The sequence below is a fragment of the Amborella trichopoda genome, chromosome 9 (genome assembly GCF_054954075.1).
Source record: "Amborella trichopoda isolate Santa Cruz 75 chromosome 9, AtrichopodaSantaCruz75HAP2 v2.0, whole genome shotgun sequence".
Lineage (NCBI taxonomy): Eukaryota > Viridiplantae > Streptophyta > Magnoliopsida > Amborellales > Amborellaceae > Amborella > Amborella trichopoda.
The window spans coordinates 50,148,347-50,170,364 of NC_142344.1; the positions used below are offsets into that span (position 1 = coordinate 50,148,347).

At 34.7% G+C, this 22,018-nt stretch overlaps 1 protein-coding gene and 1 pseudogene across 2 annotated transcripts; one reads left to right on the forward strand and one right to left on the reverse strand.

Moving 5' to 3' along the window:
* The first annotated feature begins 12,491 nt into the window (after window positions 1-12,491).
* Window positions 12,492-13,276, forward strand: LOC148780599 (dirigent protein 22 pseudogene; annotated as a pseudogene). The gene has a single exon (XR_016040233.1). The product of XR_016040233.1 is annotated as a dirigent protein 22 pseudogene (transcript).
* A 6,924-nt stretch (window positions 13,277-20,200) lies between these two features.
* Window positions 20,201-21,595, reverse strand: LOC148780600 (BURP domain-containing protein 6-like). Its single transcript, XM_088848481.1, has 2 exons — window positions 21,486-21,595; window positions 20,201-21,140 (listed from the first exon to the last, which is right to left on the reverse strand). The coding sequence occupies exons 1-2, from the start codon at window positions 21,531-21,533 to the stop codon at window positions 20,310-20,312; spliced, it is 879 nt and encodes a 292-aa protein (XP_088704607.1). The 5' UTR covers window positions 21,534-21,595; the 3' UTR covers window positions 20,201-20,309.
* Window positions 21,596-22,018: the final 423 nt, after the last annotated feature.

The window sequence follows — 22,018 nt, forward strand, 5'->3', positions numbered from 1 at the left end:
AAGCTGTTTCCCTTTGAAGCAAAACCTTTGTTTGAGAGTGCCATGCTACTGTAATATGTGTGGTTGGGCATATGGAGTGATTAAAGGAAACTAGGGTCCATGTCTATCATACATGAAGGAAGGTATTGCTTGTGCATATAGTGCTGATGTAATTGGATCAAACTAGACTCCAAACTGGTTTGGTCCAATGAAACCCAGATCTTAAGAGCACATTTGAATTTTGTAATTTTCGCACTAAATCCCCTGATTTTCTTTTTAACTGGTTTTCATCCAACAGGTTTGAGAACTGGTTAGACCCCTAATTTATTTAGATTGGACACCTTACAGTTTCCCGTCCAATCCAGATTTGAAAACAGAGGTGCAGATACAAAGGTGATGTAGTGCAGTAATTAGTAATTTAGTACCAAATTTCATATTCATACAATTTGTATAAAAAACACTAAAAATAAAAATACTTTGAGACATCGGATTTAAGATCAAACGGTGAGTGGCTCTCTTGATCAAAATTGGACGTCTGGATGGAAGTGGAAGCATAGATCTTCTATGCTATAGGGGAAGTATAGAAACATTTCCCATATTATAATAGCTTATTTAGACCGTCGATTTCACCTTGAAAATAAGTGTTTACAGATCCATAAGATCTGTAATATTTTTCGAGCTTCAAATTTCATAATCAATAGTGGAATTGATGATCTAGACAATTTGTTACAATATACACTAGTTTTAGAGCTTGAAATCTTTTTTAATTTTCACAACCATAATATTCAAGCCGAGATGATCGATATAAAGGTTTTTCAATGCTTGAATTGTAATTTTCAATGAGTTATGAAATGAAGCTTTACTTATTTTAATAGAGGGCAGGCCTATCAAACATTTGAAGACTTTACTTCTTCTTTTTTCCAATAAGGCTTAGGCCATATAGAAAGTGTATCCTTTATTTCTTTTATATATCGTCCATATTGTTGTTACTTTTCAAAACTAGACATAATGTCTTGCATAAAACTATTTCTTTCAAAGTTGTTCATAAGATCGATCAACGCCGATATGAAAATATTCAAATAAAAACAAAAATCCACTAGAAACAATTTTAAATTAAAAAAATATACAATGAAACCATTTGTCTTTGGTACAAGGCAATTACAATTAACCTTGACCATTAGATGTAAAATTAAATTGTTGTATTTTTTACATTGACCAAGCTCATATTTCAATAGTAATTTTCAAACTTCAACTAGTTGCCAATTAGTATGAAAAGATGCACGAAGACCAATTGGTATGAAAATAGTCCCACATTTGACCGCAAGAAAGAATTTTTTCATGTCAAAATATTTTCTAAAAAATATTTTCACGCCAACCAAACACGCCTTCTAATCTCCTCTAAATTCCATTGTTGAAGTTTCATATTAAATTTTCAATCAAAATTGGTCCACTCCCTACTAGATGGGGGAGGGCAAGATGGTCAAGAAAAGTGTTATACACCTAAATAGGGGTGGCAATGGACCTAGACTCGACGGGGGACCCACCGGGTAAACCCGACGTGGGTCCGGGTATAGGTCCAACATTTGGACCCGACGGGTCGGTCCGGATTCAATACCTGGACCTGAACACTATTCCGGTATGGGTTTGGGACTGGTTGGACTCGACCTGTACCTGTTCCATACCTATAAATATTTGGAGTAAAATACTTTAAGCCCTATTCGTTTAGGTGTATTAAAGAACATATACAATAAGAACTTGTAGTCATCTTTAGCTATTAAATGGCAAATCAGACAGCTTAAAATATAATGGTGGGAAACTTTGACCTTGTTGCTGATAATATGAGTATATGATGGTAAAAAAAATGGCACATCAAAAAGAAAAAGAAAAAGAAAAAGAAAAAGAAAAAGAAGAAGCTTATAGTGTGAGTGGCAATGGATATGACTAGACTCGTGACCCAATAGGTATGGGTATGGGTCCAAATTTTGGAACCCACAAGTCGGGTCTAAGTCCAAAACTTGGACCTGAATGCTATTCAGGTCTGGGTCCTGGTCCAGCCGGACCCGACCCATTGCCATCCCTACACCTAAAGGCTTCGATGCTGAAGGCATTGCCATATAATTCCTTGTAAAATAAGGAATAAAATAACAACACATCAAAGTCAACGAAAGATATAATAAGTAGCATATCCCAAATCAAATGAAGGTTTCCCCAAATATTTGAACGGTAATTCCAAGTGAAACAATTGCAAGATCATCACGCCATCCACCAACCTAACCTGGCAATAAGGTTTTTCCCAATTTGTTTTTTCTTTTTTTTTTAACAGAAGGTTTTTCCCAGATATTGCCATGGAGTTTTCAGACTGGGCCACGTAGAAAACAAACTACCTTCATCAACAATCTCATTGAATCCAAGATGAGAGGGAACGCAGCAAGAGCCACCGGCATGACCTCATTGTTGCTCTTCTTCTCCTCCATGCCCATTTGTCAAGCACAGGTAGACCTAGGTGAACCAAAAGTGAGCCGCTTCGATTTCTACTTACATGACCTCCTTGTCGCAAGGAAGCCTACGACAGTGACCGTGGCGAAAGCCAACATGATAAACGCCTCTCCCACTCTCTTTGGCGAAATCGTCGTTATTGACGACCCCTTGACCGAAGGACCTGAGCTAACATCCAAGGTTATTGGTAAGGCACAAGGCATGTATGCTTTCACATCCTAAAGTGAGCTCAGTTTGTTTGAGGCTCTCAATTTCGTATTCACAGATGGCAAGTTCAAAGGTAGCACTCTCACTGAGTTGGGGAGGAATCCAGTGCTGCATAAGGTGAGGGAGTTGTCAATTATTGGAGGTAGCGGAGCCTTCCGCCTCGCTGGTGGCTATGTTATTAAACAAACCTACTCCGTGGATTTAACAACTCAGAATGTTGTAGTTCACTACAATGTAACCGTTCTCCACTACTGAGGAATTCTCATTTCTATCTCATTTTTTAATGATTCTATGACTGATGAAAATTTCCTTGTTGTTTTAACAATGTTGTTTCACTTTGAAGCAAAGCCTTTATTTGAGAGTGCCATGCTACTGTAATATGTGTGGATGGGCCAATGTTCGCAAAATCTAACTAGACATGGGTCTGGAAGCGGTTTAACCAGTCTAACCAGTAAACTAGTGAATTCAACCGCTCTAACTGAGCAAATCCCGAGCGGTCAAAAAAGTGTTGAAAAAATTAGAAAATATACAAAAAAAAAATCTACTAAACTACGAAAAGCATATAAAGAATTATTAAAACAAAACACATTCAAATGAAGTTGAAAATTATTGAAAAAAAATAGATTTTAACCCATTTTATATTTTCCAATGGCTATTTTTAAATTTTCTAAAAAAGTTGGGAAAATATCAAAATGAGTATTAATGACCAAAACAACTTTTAATCTTTACCATAATGTAAAGAATATTTAAAAATGTAGTACAAATCCAATCTTATTTTTGAGAATTTATATACATTTTTTTGAATTTTTTTTTTAAAATACCGGTTGATCACCCTAACCGCTCAAAACCATAACCGATCATCGGTCAGTTCCGATCTAATTGAGCGGTTAGCGGTTAGATCGGGCGAGTTTACGAACAATGGGATGGGCGTATAGAGTGATTAAACTGAAACATTGAATGGTGTCAATTGTTCATTATAAATGACGGTTGATGAATCAAACTGTCTATCATACATGATAAGGAAAGAGAAATAAATATTAGAAAAGGGACCTTGATGGTTTGAATATCCATGTAGTAATGGACTTACAATCCAACGGCCTGTGTTTGCACGGGTAGGACAGATATTCTTGTTGTAATAAGAAAACCAAGCAAAAGAAGTAGTAGCATATTTTGCTCCGTTGGGCAGGCGTCCATTTGTTAAATTCCTTTCCTGGTGTAGTGCGTGGAAGCTCTAAACCCGACGGGTTGAAGTTTTTTTGACAAATAAAGTATGAAAAATAAAACATAATACACATACTAAAAAAATATAAATATTTACGTGATTCACCCTAAAATGGCTATATCCACAGGCACGGCAAACTGAAATCCACTAAATGAAAGTTACATCAAAGATTTTGGAACATAGAATCAAATCCTTTTAAACTGTTCTTCCTTCCTTCTCTTTACTTTTGACAACCATTATCGACAACACCAGATAGAGAAGTGATAGCAACGAGAAACTGACTTTTTGGATTTCTATTTTATTTAGGAAACTTATTAATATCAATATCAATCCCACATAATATGGGAAATATCTCAATCTTTATCATCAACACCAGATAGAGACCCGAGAGCAACGACAAACTGACTTTTTGAATTTCTATTTCATTTAGGAAACTTATCAATATCAATCTCAATCCTTCATAATATGAGAAATATCTCAATCTCCCATAATATAGGAATATCTCAATCCCACATAATATCAGATTTCTTTATGTGAGTGATTTTGGATAGCACCAAATCCAACAAACTCCACCTTCATATCAAAATCACTGGTTAACCATGCCAACATCCATTGGATAACTTTATGGATTTTTAATCTTTTGCCCAATAAATTTCTTCATCATTCTGCTGAAAAATAGTATTTACTATCAAATTTCTCCACCTCGAAATTCACATTCAAAACTTTTACTGCCATATCAAAAACCCCAAACCAGGGCTCTGATACCACTTGTTGTACGCGGAAGCTCTAAACCCGACAGGTTGTTTTTTTTGGCAAATAAAGTATGAAAAATAAAACATGAAACACATACCACAATAACACAAAGATTTATATGGTTCACCCCAAAATATATATCCACGGGCACGTCAAATTGAAATCCACTATACCAATAAAAGTTACATCAAAGATTTTGGGAAATAGAGTTACCTCCCTAAACCTTGACTAACAAACCCAAGTCGAGCAATTTTAAACCACTCTCCTTTCATTCTCTTTTCTTCTGGAAACCATTACCGACAACACTAGATAGAGACGCGAGAGCAAAAAGAAACTAACTTTCTCTCGAACTAAAAGGGTAAACAACCCAAATCTCTATGGAACCGCTTCTCTATAGGAAACCAACATCTCACTCTGTAGGAGTCTTCAAGAGGCACCATTAATGTTTCTCTTCATAGGAAACTCCATTTTTTAAGAGGAAATTACAGCTTATGCACAAGAGGTTCTGCCTCGCTCTCTCCCTAGAGCAAACCATCGTTCCAATATGGTGGCCCAAATAGGGCACACTTTCTCTTCTTCAAAATAGCCCATTATATTTTTAGCTTGAGTTTCCACCATTTCTTGTGAGACAATATTCTCACACTTCCTCCATCAATAACAATGATACAAACCTTACAACCTGATTTGCAATAAGTTTTGAATATATTGGATTCTAACCAATCCTCGTTGCAGTCCACCTTTGGAGTGGTTAATGCTCGACGAATTACCAAGCTCTCTCTCGCCACGAGTTTGATCTCTTCTCACACCAAATTTATCTATCATCATAGGTGGGTTATGTTGCATCATTTACAAACTCTACATCATCTCTCTTTTCCACGATGTTGACACGAGTGTCGACTTGTTGCCAGGATACTCACTTGCTATGTGTCTAGTTTGACCATATTTGAAGCAAGTAAGAGACTAAATAAGTTGCCTCAACTGCTTTCCCACTTGAGCCGAACCACCGTGGCCAGTTGTGGAGTTCATTAGAAGATCCTTACCAGTTTTTCAACCTTTGGAAGTTTCACCCTTTTGAAGGTGGGTAGAAACTATGTACCTCATCATACTTCCATGCATCCCCATAGGAAAGTGTCACCTCAACATTCAAAGCTAGTTGATAGGCGTCATTGATCTTTCAAAACTGGTGCATCTCTACTTCATCACGGATCACCAACTGCAACCACCAACATAGCTTGAAACAAGCTGTTTCTCGGGTTCTTGCATGCCATTTCGCACCATTAGTTTGTAAAAATCCTTGATGTATTCAGCCAATCTCTTTGTTTCTTGTCGAAGATTACTAAATTGTGAAAAGAACAATTGAGTGTAATCCACCGGTAGGAATTTCTCCTTCATTTTGGATTTTATTTCTTCCCAAGATGAAATCCTAGGCTTTCCTTTTCTTTGGTGCATCTACTGGATTTTGTCCCACAGTGCCGAAGCATATCAACAAGCCTCACACGGAGCTCCTCCAATATTACCTTGTAATCAAAGTACTTCTCAATGGCACTCAGCCAATCTAAACACTCTTTCGGGTGCAGTCCATGGAACTGGAGTAATTTAAGTTTTATAGTCCTCCACACACCTAGTTTCACGGTCATCCCTTTGTTGACGCCGATTGGCAAAGGGATTAATATCCGAGTAATTACTTGAATATTTCTGGCTGGGTCATATTCATGTGAGCCTCTTACTGCTTGAGTCACAAGATTAACTGCTCAACTTGCCTACAAAGTGCCTCCAATTCTTTATCTCTTGCATTGTTCATTCCGTAGTTGCCAAAACCACCTCTCATCCCTCTTGCCACCATGGAAAATGATTAGTAATTGGAAAAAACACCCTGCCGAAGCCTGAACCCAGGCTTTGATACCAAATGATGGGGTTAAATTATGGAGGTACAACAACTTAGTGAGAGAAACACACAAAAAGAGAGAATATAGGGAGACAAAACGGGTGGAAGTCAAGCTCTAACAAAAGCTACATGCAAACTGTTGCTTTTTTAAAAGAAAGTACATAATCTAAGTTCAACATGGCACACCTTAAACTTTTTATGCATGTTTCACATTTCCAATATTCACTAAAAGCCACCCATTTTCCTACTGAGAAAAGCCACAAGCTCTTAATGGTATTCCCACTCCCAATCCTGGAAATTAACTTTCACTGAGACTCTCTTTCCTCCCATTCACAATCCTCGCCTAGATGGTGTTAATAGAGCAATATATTGCATACTCTATGGCTAAATACCAAGAAAATCGTTGGTCAACTGCATAAAGTATAGTCAACTCCTGATCGAGCTTCGTAATAGTTTATTCTTGTTTTACCTTATTAAACTCAAATATGCATTAGGTAAAAGTGGTTTTATTTATTTAGTAATGGGCTCTAGGTAGTCAAGGTGGGGGAGTAACATTTTAAGTTCCATTTCTAAAAGTAGAGGACCCGTTCCCTATTGATCTACTCAGAAAAAAAATATTTTATTTAGGTGTGTTTTGTGATAAAGAAAAAGGATATTCAATAATGATTATTAAGACTACGATTAATAAAAAAATCTAATCTAGCAAAAAAAGAAAAAAAGAGAGAAAAAAAAACAACCGCTACAATGTTATTAAATATTAATGGACGTTTGCTTGTCGTCATCGTCCATCCACCATCATTTATACATTTTATAGCTTTTTTAATTATTCATTTGAAATTTGCATTTCTCAAAGGAACGTATTCATCCCTTCCACGATTCCACATGGCCAGAATAACACTAGCAAATTTTCAAATATAAGGCTACCCTTATTTATATTTGAGGAGTTGTTAATTCTAGATAAATTATTGCTTATAAAACTATACAAATACAAAATAAATAAATAAATTAAATTAAATTAAATTAAAAAAAAAATGTTTTGATAGAGCTGTAGTGCTATCAAAATAAGTAACGCCTCACTACAAAATTCATAGAAAATTGTACTTCTAGTGTCGGAAAATATTCAAATCGATCATCTCAACCTTGACCTTTATAATTATTTTAAAAAAATTGGATTTCAGGCTCTAAAAATAGTGTATATGTCATACAATATCTAGACCGTCCATTTCACCCTAAATGTAAGTATTCACGGATCTAAGAGATTTGTACTATTTTTTTGTCTTTAAATTTTATAATCTGTATTAGAAATTGATTTTAGAGACACCATGAAGATCTCCAATGCCCAAAGTGCTTTCCGGATAAATATTTAAGACGAAGCTTTACTTTGTTTTTGTAAAACCTAGGCCTTAAAGAAACTGTATCCTTATTTTAAGGAAAACGTTTATATAAGTGGGAGGCTCTAAATAATGTAATTAGTGTGTACCTCAAAAACTTCACCATAAGTGGTTGTTTTGATGCCTCAAATTGATCAAATCAACCTCAAGATGCATGGACATGAGAAAAAAACGGATTTCAAGTTTTGAAACTAATGCATTTTTTTACCATCTATTTTCAAGATTGTCAAGTTTTCATAGATCTGCTCAATCTACACTTATTTTGATGCTTTAAATTTTATAATTAGAAATGAAAATATATTTTAAGGCTATCACAAACATTTTCAGTATAGAAACCACATTTCTTGATACTATTTGAAGGTGCGTTTTACTTTGATTGTTGGAGCCCCAGCCTTATACAAACCACCCCCTTATTTTAAGGGTATGGTTTGTATAGAGCCTAGGCTCTAAACAATCAAATTAGAGCCCACATTCAAATAGTGTCGAGAAATGTGGTTTCAATACTAAAATTTTTTGTGATAGCCTTAAAATATATTTTCATCTTTAGTCATAAAGTTTAAAGCTTTAAAAATAGTGTAGATCGATATATCTATAAAAACTTGAAAATTTTGAAAATTGACGGTCCAAAAATTTGTTACAAAATACACTATTTCCAAAACTTGAAATCCATTTTTTTCTCATGTTCATGCATCTTGATCTTGAAATGATCAATTTGAAGATATTTGGGCATAAAAAAAAACCTTTACTAGTGAAAACTTTGAGGTAGGCTCTAATTTGGTTGTGTAGAGCCTCGGATCTACAAAAATTTTTCCCTTATTTTAATTCATCAAATCTGCCCGAACTTTTTAGCTGCAAATTCATGAAAGGAAACCAAAAATGCATTTCAATCTACTTGAAAGAGTATGTTTTCATATCTGATCCATGAAAAAAATAGGGCGGCGGATTTATGCACCCAGTAAGGGTGGCAATGGACCTACGACCTAAGGGGTAGACCTGATATGGGATTGGGTATGGGTCCAAAAAACTGACGGATCGTGTTTGGGTCCAGCACTGCGTATGATCGAGTCTGGCTCCCACACTATATTTTCAGGTTTAGGTCAGGGTTTGGGTCTAGGTTCAGTGAATTCAGGTTCGGTCAGGTCCAAGTCCGGGTCCCATATCATTTTTCCAAGTCCAGGTTTGGCTGAACACATACCCTACCGACCCGTTACCACCCCTAGCACAACGTTTAAAAGATCAGCTGATTTTTAATAATCGGCCGACTAACTCGGATCAGTCACTAGCCGATTCCAATCTGGCTCAATTCCAACGGTCATGTATGAAGAACTTTTTTTTGGTTGTACTAATCAGCCAACTAATCGGACTAATCAGCCGATTAGTGCACTAATTGGCGATTTGTTTTAAATATTGGCCGATAAATGCATTGTTATACCATTTTTTATATATTTTTCCTTTTTTTTTCTTTTCCCTATTCTTCTATGGACACACGGTTTCAATGTGGCCAGCTTATGATTTCTATGCAGCTAGCCCGCATATTGTAAAAATGCGGGCTTGGCAATAAAGATATTTTTTAAAATATAATTTGATCCTAATGTTTAGAGAATATATAATCTTCAACATGGAGATCATGACTATGAAAAAATAATAACAATTTGAAATCTAGAAATAATAATCATTAAGAAAACATTTGGACCGTTAGTTAAACTTGTTTTTCGATGGGCTATCTATTTGCATCCATCTTTAAGATGGATGCTTTATACATCTGGACCCCATAATGTAGAAATACGATCCAGATCGCATGAAACAATTTTCCTTCTCCTATTTTTCTACTTAAAACTTTATATACTATTTCAAATTTTTTATTTGCTAACTGCAAGGTTTGCTACCTTGGGTGAGTAGACTCAAACGAACCAAAGTTGGTCAAGCCCGACAAGGTGCCAAGCCCGTAGGTCCCTCAACTCGGGGGATATAAAAATTTTCCGTTTTTCATCTGATTTGATCTTCAATCTAATACCTACACCACCAACCCCCCAAGGGGCACATAGGCATACACATAGACACAAATATGAGAGAGATGGAAATTTATCAAAATTGTCACAAAAGGATGAACAATTTTATATTTTACAGATATTTTTAATTGAATTCTAAAATACCCAAAAAAAAGCATGGTTCAAGTTGAAATATTATAATATTTTATAATATTATATCATATTATATTTTATATTATATTTTTATTTTTATTTTATTAATTTAATTTATATTATATAGCATATATTGATTACATATTAATGTTATATATTTATTATATATTGATCACTGAAAAAAGTATTGCTTCAGGTGTCTAATCATTTTCTCCGAAACCCAATTATGCTTATGATGTTTATTTTTTTCTTTTTTTATGTGATAATATAAAAAAACAATACATGTAAATTTTAAACAATTTTACAATTTTTTGGGACTTTTTGAGTTTTTTGGAATTTTTTTACCAAAATTGCATTTTTTTCAGAAAAAATCGGGCACTAATCAACGATCAAGTTGGAATCGGTTGGACTAATCAGATCGGGCCAGGACCGACTAGTTGGCTCGATCCGTTGTTTTGATCTAGGGGCGCACAATAAACTATACCCTTAACTATTTATTTCTTTTTATTGCAGCTCCTTTGGCAATTGGACCTAAGTTTCTCAATTGGTTTGTCCCTTCCACATGATACCTAAAATGAATAAAGTATGGGAAGATAAAGTTTGTCTCAACTTGCATGACCCTTCCGAGACTCAAGAGCTAAAACCTATAAAAATCATCAACGAGGGGAACGTGGGCGATTGGGCGAGTGTCAACGAAAACTGAAAAGATTTTTAACATTAAAAAAATTTAAGAAGATAAACTACAATATAACGTATTCTTTTAATAACCTATAATATGATCAAATATTAATCATATGGATCATATTATACTTTACCATAGCTTAATAGCTATTTAATTTGTCAAATAAAGAAAAGGATATGTATACAATGAGACTATTTATTTTTTACAAAAGGAAGTCACAATCATTACTGATCATTAGATTCGAAATCAAGTGGTTGAGGATATATCATTGCGGACAAAATCCATAATAAAATTTCTCAACTAGTGTGACATAAGGGGTGTTATTATATACATTCTTTCGCATATAGAATTAGAGCTAGTGGACAAAGTGGTTATGTGTAACCAAAGCCTTATGTGGTCGTCACATACCAATGAAACTGAAAGAGAAGTTTTATAGACAACTGTGAGATCAGTTTTTCTTTGTGGAGTAGGATGTTGGAACATCAAGTAACATTATACCCATTGGATGAGTGTAGCTGAGATGAGGATGTTGAGATGGACGAGTGACAAGACAAGAAGGGACAAAATTCGAAATGAATATATTCGGGAGAACTTAGGTATGACTTCAATAGGAGATAATATGAGAGAAATTAGACTTAGGCGTGGCTTCAATAGACGATAAAATGAGAGATAGTAGACTTAGGTGGGCTGGTTATGTGCAACGCAGACCTAATATAATAATTATAAGGAGGTGAGAGTTGTCTCAAGTAGAAGTATAACAATTATAAAGAGGCGAGGGTTGTTTCAAGTAGAAGGCTCAAAAAGGATAAGGGGCATAACTAAAAAGATAAGGTTAGAAATAGTAAGAAAAGTTATGGGGATTTATGGTCACACTGAGGATATAGCCCTTCATAGAACAAAATAGCAGATCTGAATTCGTATAGCTAATTTCATACAGTTAAGAAAAGGCTCTAATGGTGATTATTGTGTACCTTAAATGGAAAAATGGCCATGGGGACCGTATCAATTTCCCCTCGATGATAAATCTAGATTGTCTACTGGGGCAACAATCAAATCTATGGTTTTACCGACTCAAAACTTTCTTTCAAAGTTGTTCATGGTATATATGAGATGATATGAAATCTTGAAAATTATCCCAACCGATTGCTGTTACTTGGTGGAGCACCATATATAGGCTGAGGCTCTCAACAATCAAAGTAGAGCGCACCTACAAATAGGGTCGAGAATTATAGTTTCAATCCTAAAAATTTTGTGATGGCCTTAAAATATATTTTCATATTTAATTATAAAATTTAAAGCTTCAAAAATAGTGTACATCTAGCAGATCTATAAAAACTTGAAAATCTTGAAAATTGACAGTCCAAAAATACGTCACAAGATGCACTATTTCCACAATTTGAAATCCGTTTTTTTCTGATATCCATGCATCTTGATGCCGAGATGATCAATTTGATGATATTTGGGCATCAAAACAACCTTTTCTAGTGAAATATTTGAGGGGGGCTCTAATTTGATTGTTTGGAGCCTCGGCTCTATATAAACTTTTTCCTTATTTTATTTGAGCAGTTTACAAAGTCTCCTGGGACTAGAAAATTTTTCCTTATTTTTATTTGAGCATTTTACAAGGTCTCCTGGGACTACAAACTTTTTCCTTATTTTTATTTGAGCATTTTACAAGGTCTCCTGGGACCACCATATGCGTGGCCTTCTTTTATTCATGCAAAGTCCTCATTAAGGTCAACCTAATAAAACTGTGAGGACAGTGGGGATTGTCTCTCTGCAACTCAATTCAAGATATATGAAAGATAAGAGGAGCACCGACCATGGCATTCGCCTTGTTGCTGCTTTTCTTCATGGACATAGCCACCTCCAAGTCAGATGACTGGAGAGAGAGGCAAGGCATAGGCCAACCCAAGGTGAGCCACCTCCACTTCTACTTCCAAGGAGTGCTCACCGGACCAAACCCCACATCCGTACTCGTGGCCGAATTGAATAGCACCCAGGCCTCACCCACTAGCTTCGGTAGCATCTACGTGCATGACGACCTACTAACAGAAGGCCCCAACCTCACTTCGAAGCTGATCGGCACGGTACAGGGAATTGAAGTAGTTTCTTCTCAGACAGAGTTAAGCGTCACCATGGCCCTCAACTTTGTGTTCACGGATGGCGAATTCAACGGAAGCACGCTCACGGTGGTCGGGAGGAACCCTATACTGCAGGATGTGAGGGAGATGTCTGTGGTGGGTGGAAATGGAGTTTTCAGACTGGCTCAGGGCTATGCACAACTCCGGACTATTTTGTTGGCCACCGGCTCATTGACTGTGGAGTATAATGTCACTGTGATCCATTACTAGCTTCTTATTTCACTGGTGTTGTCAGCTATGGCGCAAATTCTTTTTGGAGAGAATAACAAATTCAGCATGTATGAGATAAAAAGGATTGTTGTTTACCAATTTTGGTAAAATTTATCAATTAATGTTTTAATATTTGGACAAAAAGACATAGCATCTCATTAAGTTAGCCGTCTTGCCTTTATCATCGTCCGGGTATCTCATGATCATTAATTAAATGTTTGGGCCTCGATCGTTTACATATTTTTTTTATTAAGAATTTTTTATTTTTGAGAAATTTACGCTAATATGCCTTAAATTAGTGTAATTAAAGAATTTCATTTCAATTTTCAATTTTCAATTTTACGCGTGTAACTTTGAAATCGGTCCTTTATATATAAAGCTAAACGTGAATTGGGATCTTCAAGATCCAAAATCAAACTTAGACTAAAAAGATGTTGTTTTGATCTCCAAAATCAAAATAAAACTTGTTACTTCGGATCTTAAAAATCCAAAGAGGGGACAATTTTGAAATAAAAAAAAAAGAGAAAAAAAAAAAAAGTGACCATGTAAAATAAAAAAATTTGTGGGTATGTCATTAAGGGTGCAGTTTGTATAGAGCCGAGGCAGTCAACAATCAAAGTAGAGCTCACCATCAAATAGTGTCGAGAAACGTTTTTTCAATGCTGGAAAACTTTGTGGCAACCTTAAAATATAGTTTTATCATTAATTATAAAATTTAAAGCATAAAAAATAGTGTAGATCAAGCAGATCTATAAAAATCTTGAAAATTGACGGTCCAAAACTGTGTGACAAGATGCACTATTTCCAAAACTTGAAATCTATTTTTTTCTCATGTCCATGCATCTTGATGTCAAGATGATCAATTTGAAGATATTTGGGCATCAAAACAACCTTTTCTAGTGAAACTTTTAAGGTAGGCTCTAATTTGATTGTTTAGATCCTCGGTTTTATATAAACCTTTTCGTTTATTTAATAATACTAAGTATCCAGAAAAATTTATAAATTTCTCTTTTGTTTTTTTAAATCAATGCTGTTTCTCAAAACCGAATCAAAAAATAAAATCGAGCTCTAAAAACCAGTATGCCTTTGAAGCTTCAAAGTACTAGATCTAGAAACAAGTAAGTCGTCACCCTGCATTCGTTGAGTTCAATGGATTTTGTATTCAACCAAGGGCGTGTGGAAATATTTTCTTGGGAATATTTTCACATGAATGAATTCATTTAAGTGAAAAGATGTACGGAGAACAATTAATATAAAAAAATCACATGAACGGATACTTTCACGTAAAATAATTTTTGAGAAATATTTTCACGTGAAACAAACAGGCCCTTTTCCATATGTTGTCTAGGACGGTTTGTAACCTCATCTGCTTTATAACATCTATATGAATACACAGGTGGAATAACTAAATTTACCAAGTCGCATAAAAACAAAGACAAACTACATTACTGTCAAGAGATTGGATTAAATTCACAAATACCTCTAGAGTTACAAAATTATACCAAAATTTTTCCACAGAACTTACAATTGTTCAAACTTAGATACAGACAATTTCTTACTTGAACATTTTTTAATAAATTCGAATAGACATGCCGTAAGGTACACTATATTCTTTCTCTCTTTTTTTCTAACTATTAGTGAGATTCTGAACTTGGTCATTTTTCACAAATAAATTTTTTTACATGGTTGTTTATTTTTTTTTTTTAAATGCTTGTTTTCTGCTTATTAGAAATAGTTTATTAAACATTAAGAGGTAGTTTTATCAACATACATAACCGATTAGAAACTGAATAGGTAGCTGAAAACAACTTTAAGAAGAAACTAATAATATGTACAATTTTTTAGTTTATACTATAGAAACTAACAAAATTTATGATAATATCATTCTAAAGGATGAAGTTTTTATAAAACTAGGCTTTATGAAAACAAAATAAAGCCTCATCTTAAATCCTTATTCCGTCACATAAATCTCTATTATGGCTCTAAAATCAATTTTCCAACACTGACATAAAATTCGAAACTTAAAACATATAAAGATCGTGCTGATCTATAAACACTTATTTTTAGGGCAAAATGGACGGTCTAAATAATTTGTTACAATATATGCTATTTTTACAGCTTGAAATCCTAATTTTTCTTCACGACAATAATGTTCAAGCCGAGATGATTGATGTAAAAGTTTTCTATTGCTTGAATTACAATTCATGATGAATTATGAGTGAGGCTTTACTTATTTTGATAGGGCTGCAGCCCTATCAAACCATTTTCCCATTCTAAATTACCATTATTCAAAAATCCCACAAAATGTTTTAGTTTAGATTCATGTTTTTTCTCAGTTCCTTTTTTGTCTTTCTTGTATTAATTTTACTTCTACCCTTGAATGTCTGATGTTTAATCTTTTTTTTTCTTAAAATCTGAAGGCTCAAAGTTGATACTTGCAACAAAATTTCACAGAAGGTCACGAACATCAATTTCGAACCATAAAAGGCCCGAAGTTGATGTTTGCGGGGTCGGGGGAGCCAACTTTAAATGTCCAAAGATGTCTGGAACAACTTATGGGAAAAAAAGATTGAACTTGGGGAAAAAAACAAAAAACGGTTATAGAGCCAAGGCTCTAAACAATCATAATAGAGCGCACGTTCAAATAGTGTCGAGAAATATGGTTTCAATATGAAAATCTTTGTGATAGCCTTAAAATATATTTTCATCTCTAATTATAAAATTTAAAGCTTCAAAAATAGTGTAGATCTAGCAGATCTATGAAAACGTGAAAATATTTTAAATTGATGCTCCAAAAATGCGTTACAAGATGCACCATTTCAAACTTGAAATCTCATTTTTTTTCTCATGAACATGAATCTTAAGCATCAAAACAATCCCCTCTAATGAATTTTTCTAGTGAAATTTTTTAGGTGGGTTCGAATTTGATTGTTTAGAACCTCGCTTTTTTGATTCTATAGATTAGTATTGCATTGCTCTATTTTACAGCATTAAAGCACATGCGTAACGCATGTGTAACACTAGTATAATAATGAATGACTCGACATCTAATTTTTCTGCTTATGAAACTTAGCCATTGAATTGGTCCAATTGACTTGGTGTATTTTACAATTTGAACATAATTTTTAAGCTGAAGTCCCTAGAAAAGTTAAATTCCATTTAGTCCTTATATTATCACCATTTCCGCCGTTGAATGTTCGATGTTTTTTTTTCCCCTTAAAATTCAAAGGTTCGAATTTGATACTTGCAACAAAAATTCACAAGATGTTTCAAACATCAACATTGGACCTTGAAGATCTGAATTTGAGGTTTGTAACAAAAACACTCATAAAATCAACTTCCAACAAAAGGTCATCAACTTCAAATATTAAAGGCCCGAAGTTGATGTTTGCAGGGTGGGGGGGGAGCCAACTTTAAATGTCCGAAGATGTTTGGAGCAACTTATGGGACAAAAAAATATTAAACTTAGGAAAGGGGCTGGAATTGTGGTGCTAGCATCCCCACACCTAATTACCACATTGTGGTATCCATTCCTACCGTTGACACCCCCAATTTAACACCTTTAAAATGTAGCTCCCTAATCTATTGAAAAACAAGTAGGGGCATGTCTTCCCTACTGAATTACTTAGCTCATATGAACATATGAGCCCAACGACAAAGAATGAATCTGGGCTGATCTGACGGTCACGACATCATTCTGTATTTTAATTTTTATTTTTTTCTATAAATCCAAATCAATTAAAATTTTAGGTATGTGTTCTTCAAGAATAGGATAATCTTAAAAACATATCAAAAAATTAATTTGCAAGAAATAGATTGATCAAAATACCCCAGAAATGTTTTAGATATATTTTGTCAATTTATTTTTTGAAACTTATTTTTTAAATAGTTTTATTAGGTGCTCTTTGATGAGAAGAATGGACGCCTAAAATTCAAATTATTTAGATTTGTAGTAAAAACATTAAAATTCAAATAAGAAATGAGGTCGTGACCATCACATAGACCCAGATTCAATCTGGGCCATTGGGTTCATATGTTCATATGAGTTAGTGGGCTAATCTCAACATTTTCTATATATATAGGAAAATTCTTCTCAACACTTATAGGGGAAAATGAACAGTGATTTTGCTTACCCTCATCGACGTCCAAAGTTCATCGTATGGTCACGATTGTCCGGTAGTGTTTTATTTTCATTTGTTTTCTACAAATTGGAATGTCCTAAAATTTGGCGCGTGCATATATCTTAGTGAGATGCATCTAATAAAAATATAGAAAAAATAATTCGCAAAAAATAAATTGACTAAAATATCCCTGAAATATTTTGAGAGTAGTTTGATCATTTATTTTATGTAAAATAGTTTTTTGATATTTTTCATTGATTCACCTATTTTTTATGAACACACGTTCCAAATTTTAGGTTATTCCGATTTGTATAAAAAAAATACAAATATATCACTACTAGACAATTGTGACCGTGTGATGAACTTTAAACGGTGACAAAGGAAGGTGAAATCACTGTTTATTTTTGCCTATAGGTGTTTTGTAGCATCTTCCTCTCTCTCTCTGTCTCTCTCTCTCTCTATCTCTCTCTCTCTCTCTCTCTCTATATATATATATATATATATATATATATATATATATATATATATATATATATATATATATATATATATATATATATATATATATATATATATATATATATATATATATATATATATATATATATATATATATATATTACGGTGCTAGAGTGAGCCCATGGGCACTTGGAACAGTGTAAGCCCCATGGCATCTGGGCCAATCTCACAGTCATGACTGTATATCGGTAATATAATTTTAATGCTTTTTATATAAATCCAAATAGCATGACATTTGAAGCATAAATTCTTCTCATCAAGGCACACCTAATAAAATATTAAAAAAATAATTCACATAGAATAAATTGACCAAAATACCTTTAGAACTTTTCAGGGGTATTTTGATCAATTTAATTATACAAATTATTGTTTTTATATTTTTATTAGATTCGACTATTATTGAATAATTGACGCTCCAAATTTCAAGTAATTTTAATTTGTTGAAAAAAATTAAATTTCAATTACAAAATACAATTATGATAATTGAATCGGTCCATATTCAATCAGAGCCATTGAGCTTACAATGTTCTATGAGCCCATGGGCTGACAGGAGCTTTTTCTAGATATATATATTAAACATGGGAGAAAAAAAGGTACTGCAAAAAATCAAACTTATGGGGGATATTTCTTATGTAATAGTAATTTACAGAGACATTAGCATAAATTTTTATTCTTTTTAATTTTTCCCCTTTATCCAATAATCCAAACATCGGACTGCTTTTTTATTTTATCTATTAGTTTTGTGAAGTATAGGGACCTGATCGATGTCTAGATCCTCCGACCGCTTGGTTTTTGTGAGAATTGTGTGAGTCAAGAAGTCAGAGATAAGAAACGTCAGACCAATCCCTGTACTATGAATTTTAGTCCAAGGATTGGTTCGTGATTCCAGGACTCAGATAGCTTGGCTTATATAAACATTTTGCAAGCCTAGCATCCAAGGCTCCAAACCTTGAACCACTATGACTATGAATTTGATAGTCCATAGTTCAAGCTTCCAGCCTTGACTGCTTGGCTTCCACAATGTTCACAGGTGGCCTGAAGTTTAGGACCTCGAAGCGATCAAAACAGTTAAAAAAAAAGAAGCAGTACAATGTTTGAACAACAGATCAATGGGAAAAATTTGAAACAAAAACAAAAGGCGAAAAAAATCAATGGTCTGATATTGGAACACTAGACCATAGGCCTTCTCGTAAAATTTGAAAATTTTTGGACCTCCACATAATTTATATTTTCAAATATGGTACAAACATAAATATTCCTATATATAACACGTGTGCCTGTGCTCACATGTATGTTAATTTCTAGAGAAAGTAGTCGGCCTTTACTACGCGTTATCTCGTCAATAAGATATAGAAGTCCACGAAGAAAGGAGAACACAAAGCTCACCTGAGAAAAGGGGAACACAAAGAAAACCAAGAAGCAAATTGGCAATTAAAACAACATACTGAATAAGGACCAAATAGTTGAAAAAGTGTTATGACGATAATTATTGAATATCTGGGTCCGACCGACGAATCTGAGTTCGGCCACGTATAATTTTCCACAAAAAAAAAAAAAAAAAAAAAAAAAAAAAATTAGAAAAACCAAAACATTTGGGCATTGCAATACAACATCTTGGGGCATTGCCCTACTACAAAAAAATCCAAAAAATATAAATCAAAATTCGTGTTGATCGATGGGCAATTTTGACAAAAATAAAAAAAGTGGGTTGACTGATATTGTTTGTAATTTCCACAAATGAGTGGTGCATTTCGTAATATACCTAAAATTTTAACGTTGGTACATAAATCACTAAAAAAAAGAAAAGAAAGAAAAACATATCATCATAGCTCCTTTTATTTAGTCCATTTGAAGAAGCTAACATTTTCTAAGAGATGAAAATGTTAAAATAAACAATATGACCTAAACCACAATGTGATGAAAATAGATGCTTATTAAACACTACTAAATTAGTTCCATAGTGCATTTGTATTCGGATATTCATGAAAGCATACACAAGCACCTGCATTATATGTTGACTAAGTTAATATTTTCAAATTTTGTGTCCCACATCCATAAATTTTGAGTTTTACAATGATTGTGTTGCTTTAAACTTTGGAAAAATTAAAAGATAATATAAAACACCGCCCGAAATTCAGAACATCAGACTGAGGGGAATAATTGGAAAAAATAGAAAGGGAAAAAATAAGAAGAAGCAATGGTCTGATATGTAAAACATCAGACTAATGGAGCTCCTTGATGAATTTTCAATCTCATGGTAATTACACTATTTAACACGTGTGCTGCGCCTGCATGTATGTCAATTTATAGAGACACCAGTAGGCCTTTATGACACGGTATCTCATCCAGAAGATACACAAGTCCAGGAGTTGAATCCTATACTTTGTGCCAATTAAACGCTAATAAAGCTTACCAAAGAAAAGGGAAAAACAAGGAAACCAAGAAGCAAATTGGCAAACTGCGCATAACAAGAATTTAATTAAAAGCCATCCATCTCATACATGATTGCTACGCCAACCATAATAAGCGGATTAATTATTCCAATCAAGGTTCAGGGACTTAGGCCCATACAATGTGGGTGTCAGGTAAGAAATGGCAAGCAAAACTGTGATCCGCCTTCACCCCTGCGGGAAGAGCAGCAAATGAATGTGGGTGCCAAGTCCTAGTGTTTGAATGGCAGGCTGCAATCGCTTCCACTATGCTCTTATCTTCTCCTTCCAACCTCACCTCATATATTTTGCCCTCACCAACATGGTGGCAGTAGTACAGGGCATAAGGATACGCCATGTTATGGCACACTGTAGAGTCAGGCGACGCAACCTTGTGCTCCACTCGCTTCACGGTGTAAGCTTGGAGCCCAGAATCCTTGTCGATATGAGTGTGGAGCGTGGTAATGCTGCCATCCATAGTGGATCGGGTGGCATAGTCAATTACAGCCTCTAAAGAGGTTAGGCATTGAGCCTTGCCTCTTAAAGATTCACACCATGCTAAGGTTTCACGCACTGCATTAGCCTCAACAGAGGCAGTAGGCAATGAGAAGCGCTTTAAGATTTGTGGAAGTTCGGCCGATGAGAAGAGTATGGCATCTGCAATCTCACGAGCAAGGAAAGGTGCGGCATACGCAAAGTCGGATTTAGGGAAGTAAAGAACTCTGTTCATTCCAACTTTCAGCTCCTCCTCTAAGAAGAACGTGGTTTGCCTAGGGTCACGCTTATGTGAGGAGTCAGGATAGAAGAATCGCGGATCTCGATTGTCTGCAGTCATAGGCACCACTCCTATGGGTATGGGATGAAGACGGGCACGAATAAAATCGGGTATTGCAGTTTTCGGGAACACTTGTTCCCAGTAGCTCTCAGGTGTTGCCAGTACGTTGTACAGGTTTAGTGTTCCCTGCAATTAGTGGACACCGAGAAGTGAGAAAACATTGAAGCGTATAGTAAAGCATAGTCGTAGTGCAATCCACTGTCATATTACATTGGTGTATGTTTTTGAAACCGTGGGAACCACGATTCATATTACATAAAAAAAAGTTAGGCTTGCTTCTTTGAGCTTTCTGGGACAAACTCAAACGATTCGAATCGTTGACTTCCGCCGTCCAAAGCGATAAACCGATAAGTAAACAACGAAGCCGAATGTAATAAGGATGCAACTAAACTGTTACTAAAGAAAAAAAAAAAAAAAGAATCTTAATGCTCTATAGTAATCTTGATTTTGAATATGCAAAGGATAATTTACCATGAGGAGAAGCAGTACACATGCAAGAGGCAGTTTGTCCATGTTCATGTTTGTAAAGATTACAAAGCAAAGAGGCTGGTTTTATGGATGTGTTTCGTGCGCAATGAGGGAGAGAGGTCTCCAAATTTATATATTTATATAGGAGAGAGGGGCGTAGTTTGTTGTGGACAGAGAGAGCGTTACATACGCATGTTGGACACGCGGGCTTTGGCAAGGAAAATGATAAGAACGGCAATACGTGTTTGCTAAATAAAGCACTTGGAGGCTTTGGATTCCTTTGCAAAGGAAAATGATAAGGACTGTCTTTTGTGTTTGCTAAATAAAGCACCTAGAGGCTTTGGATTCCAAACTTATGACTGGTCCATCTTAAAGCCATTGATACTAAGGGTCTAAATGTTTTCGTAGTAGACTAATTGTTTCTAATTGTTAAAATTTATTTAGTTTTTCATGTTCATGATCTTCAGGTTAGAGATTACATACTTTTAAAAGTTAAATCCAAAAATCCATCTCAAAAGTAGATTTTTTAAAGGTGA

Coding starts and splice junctions, on each gene's coding strand:
- LOC148780600 (XM_088848481.1), bottom strand. CDS start 21,533: ATGAACATGGACAAACTGCCTCTTGCATGTGTACTGCTTCTCCTCATG. Junction 21,141..21,485: donor GTGTACTGCTTCTCCTCATG/GTAAATTATCCT, acceptor CACTAATTGCAG/GGAACACTAAACCTGTACAA.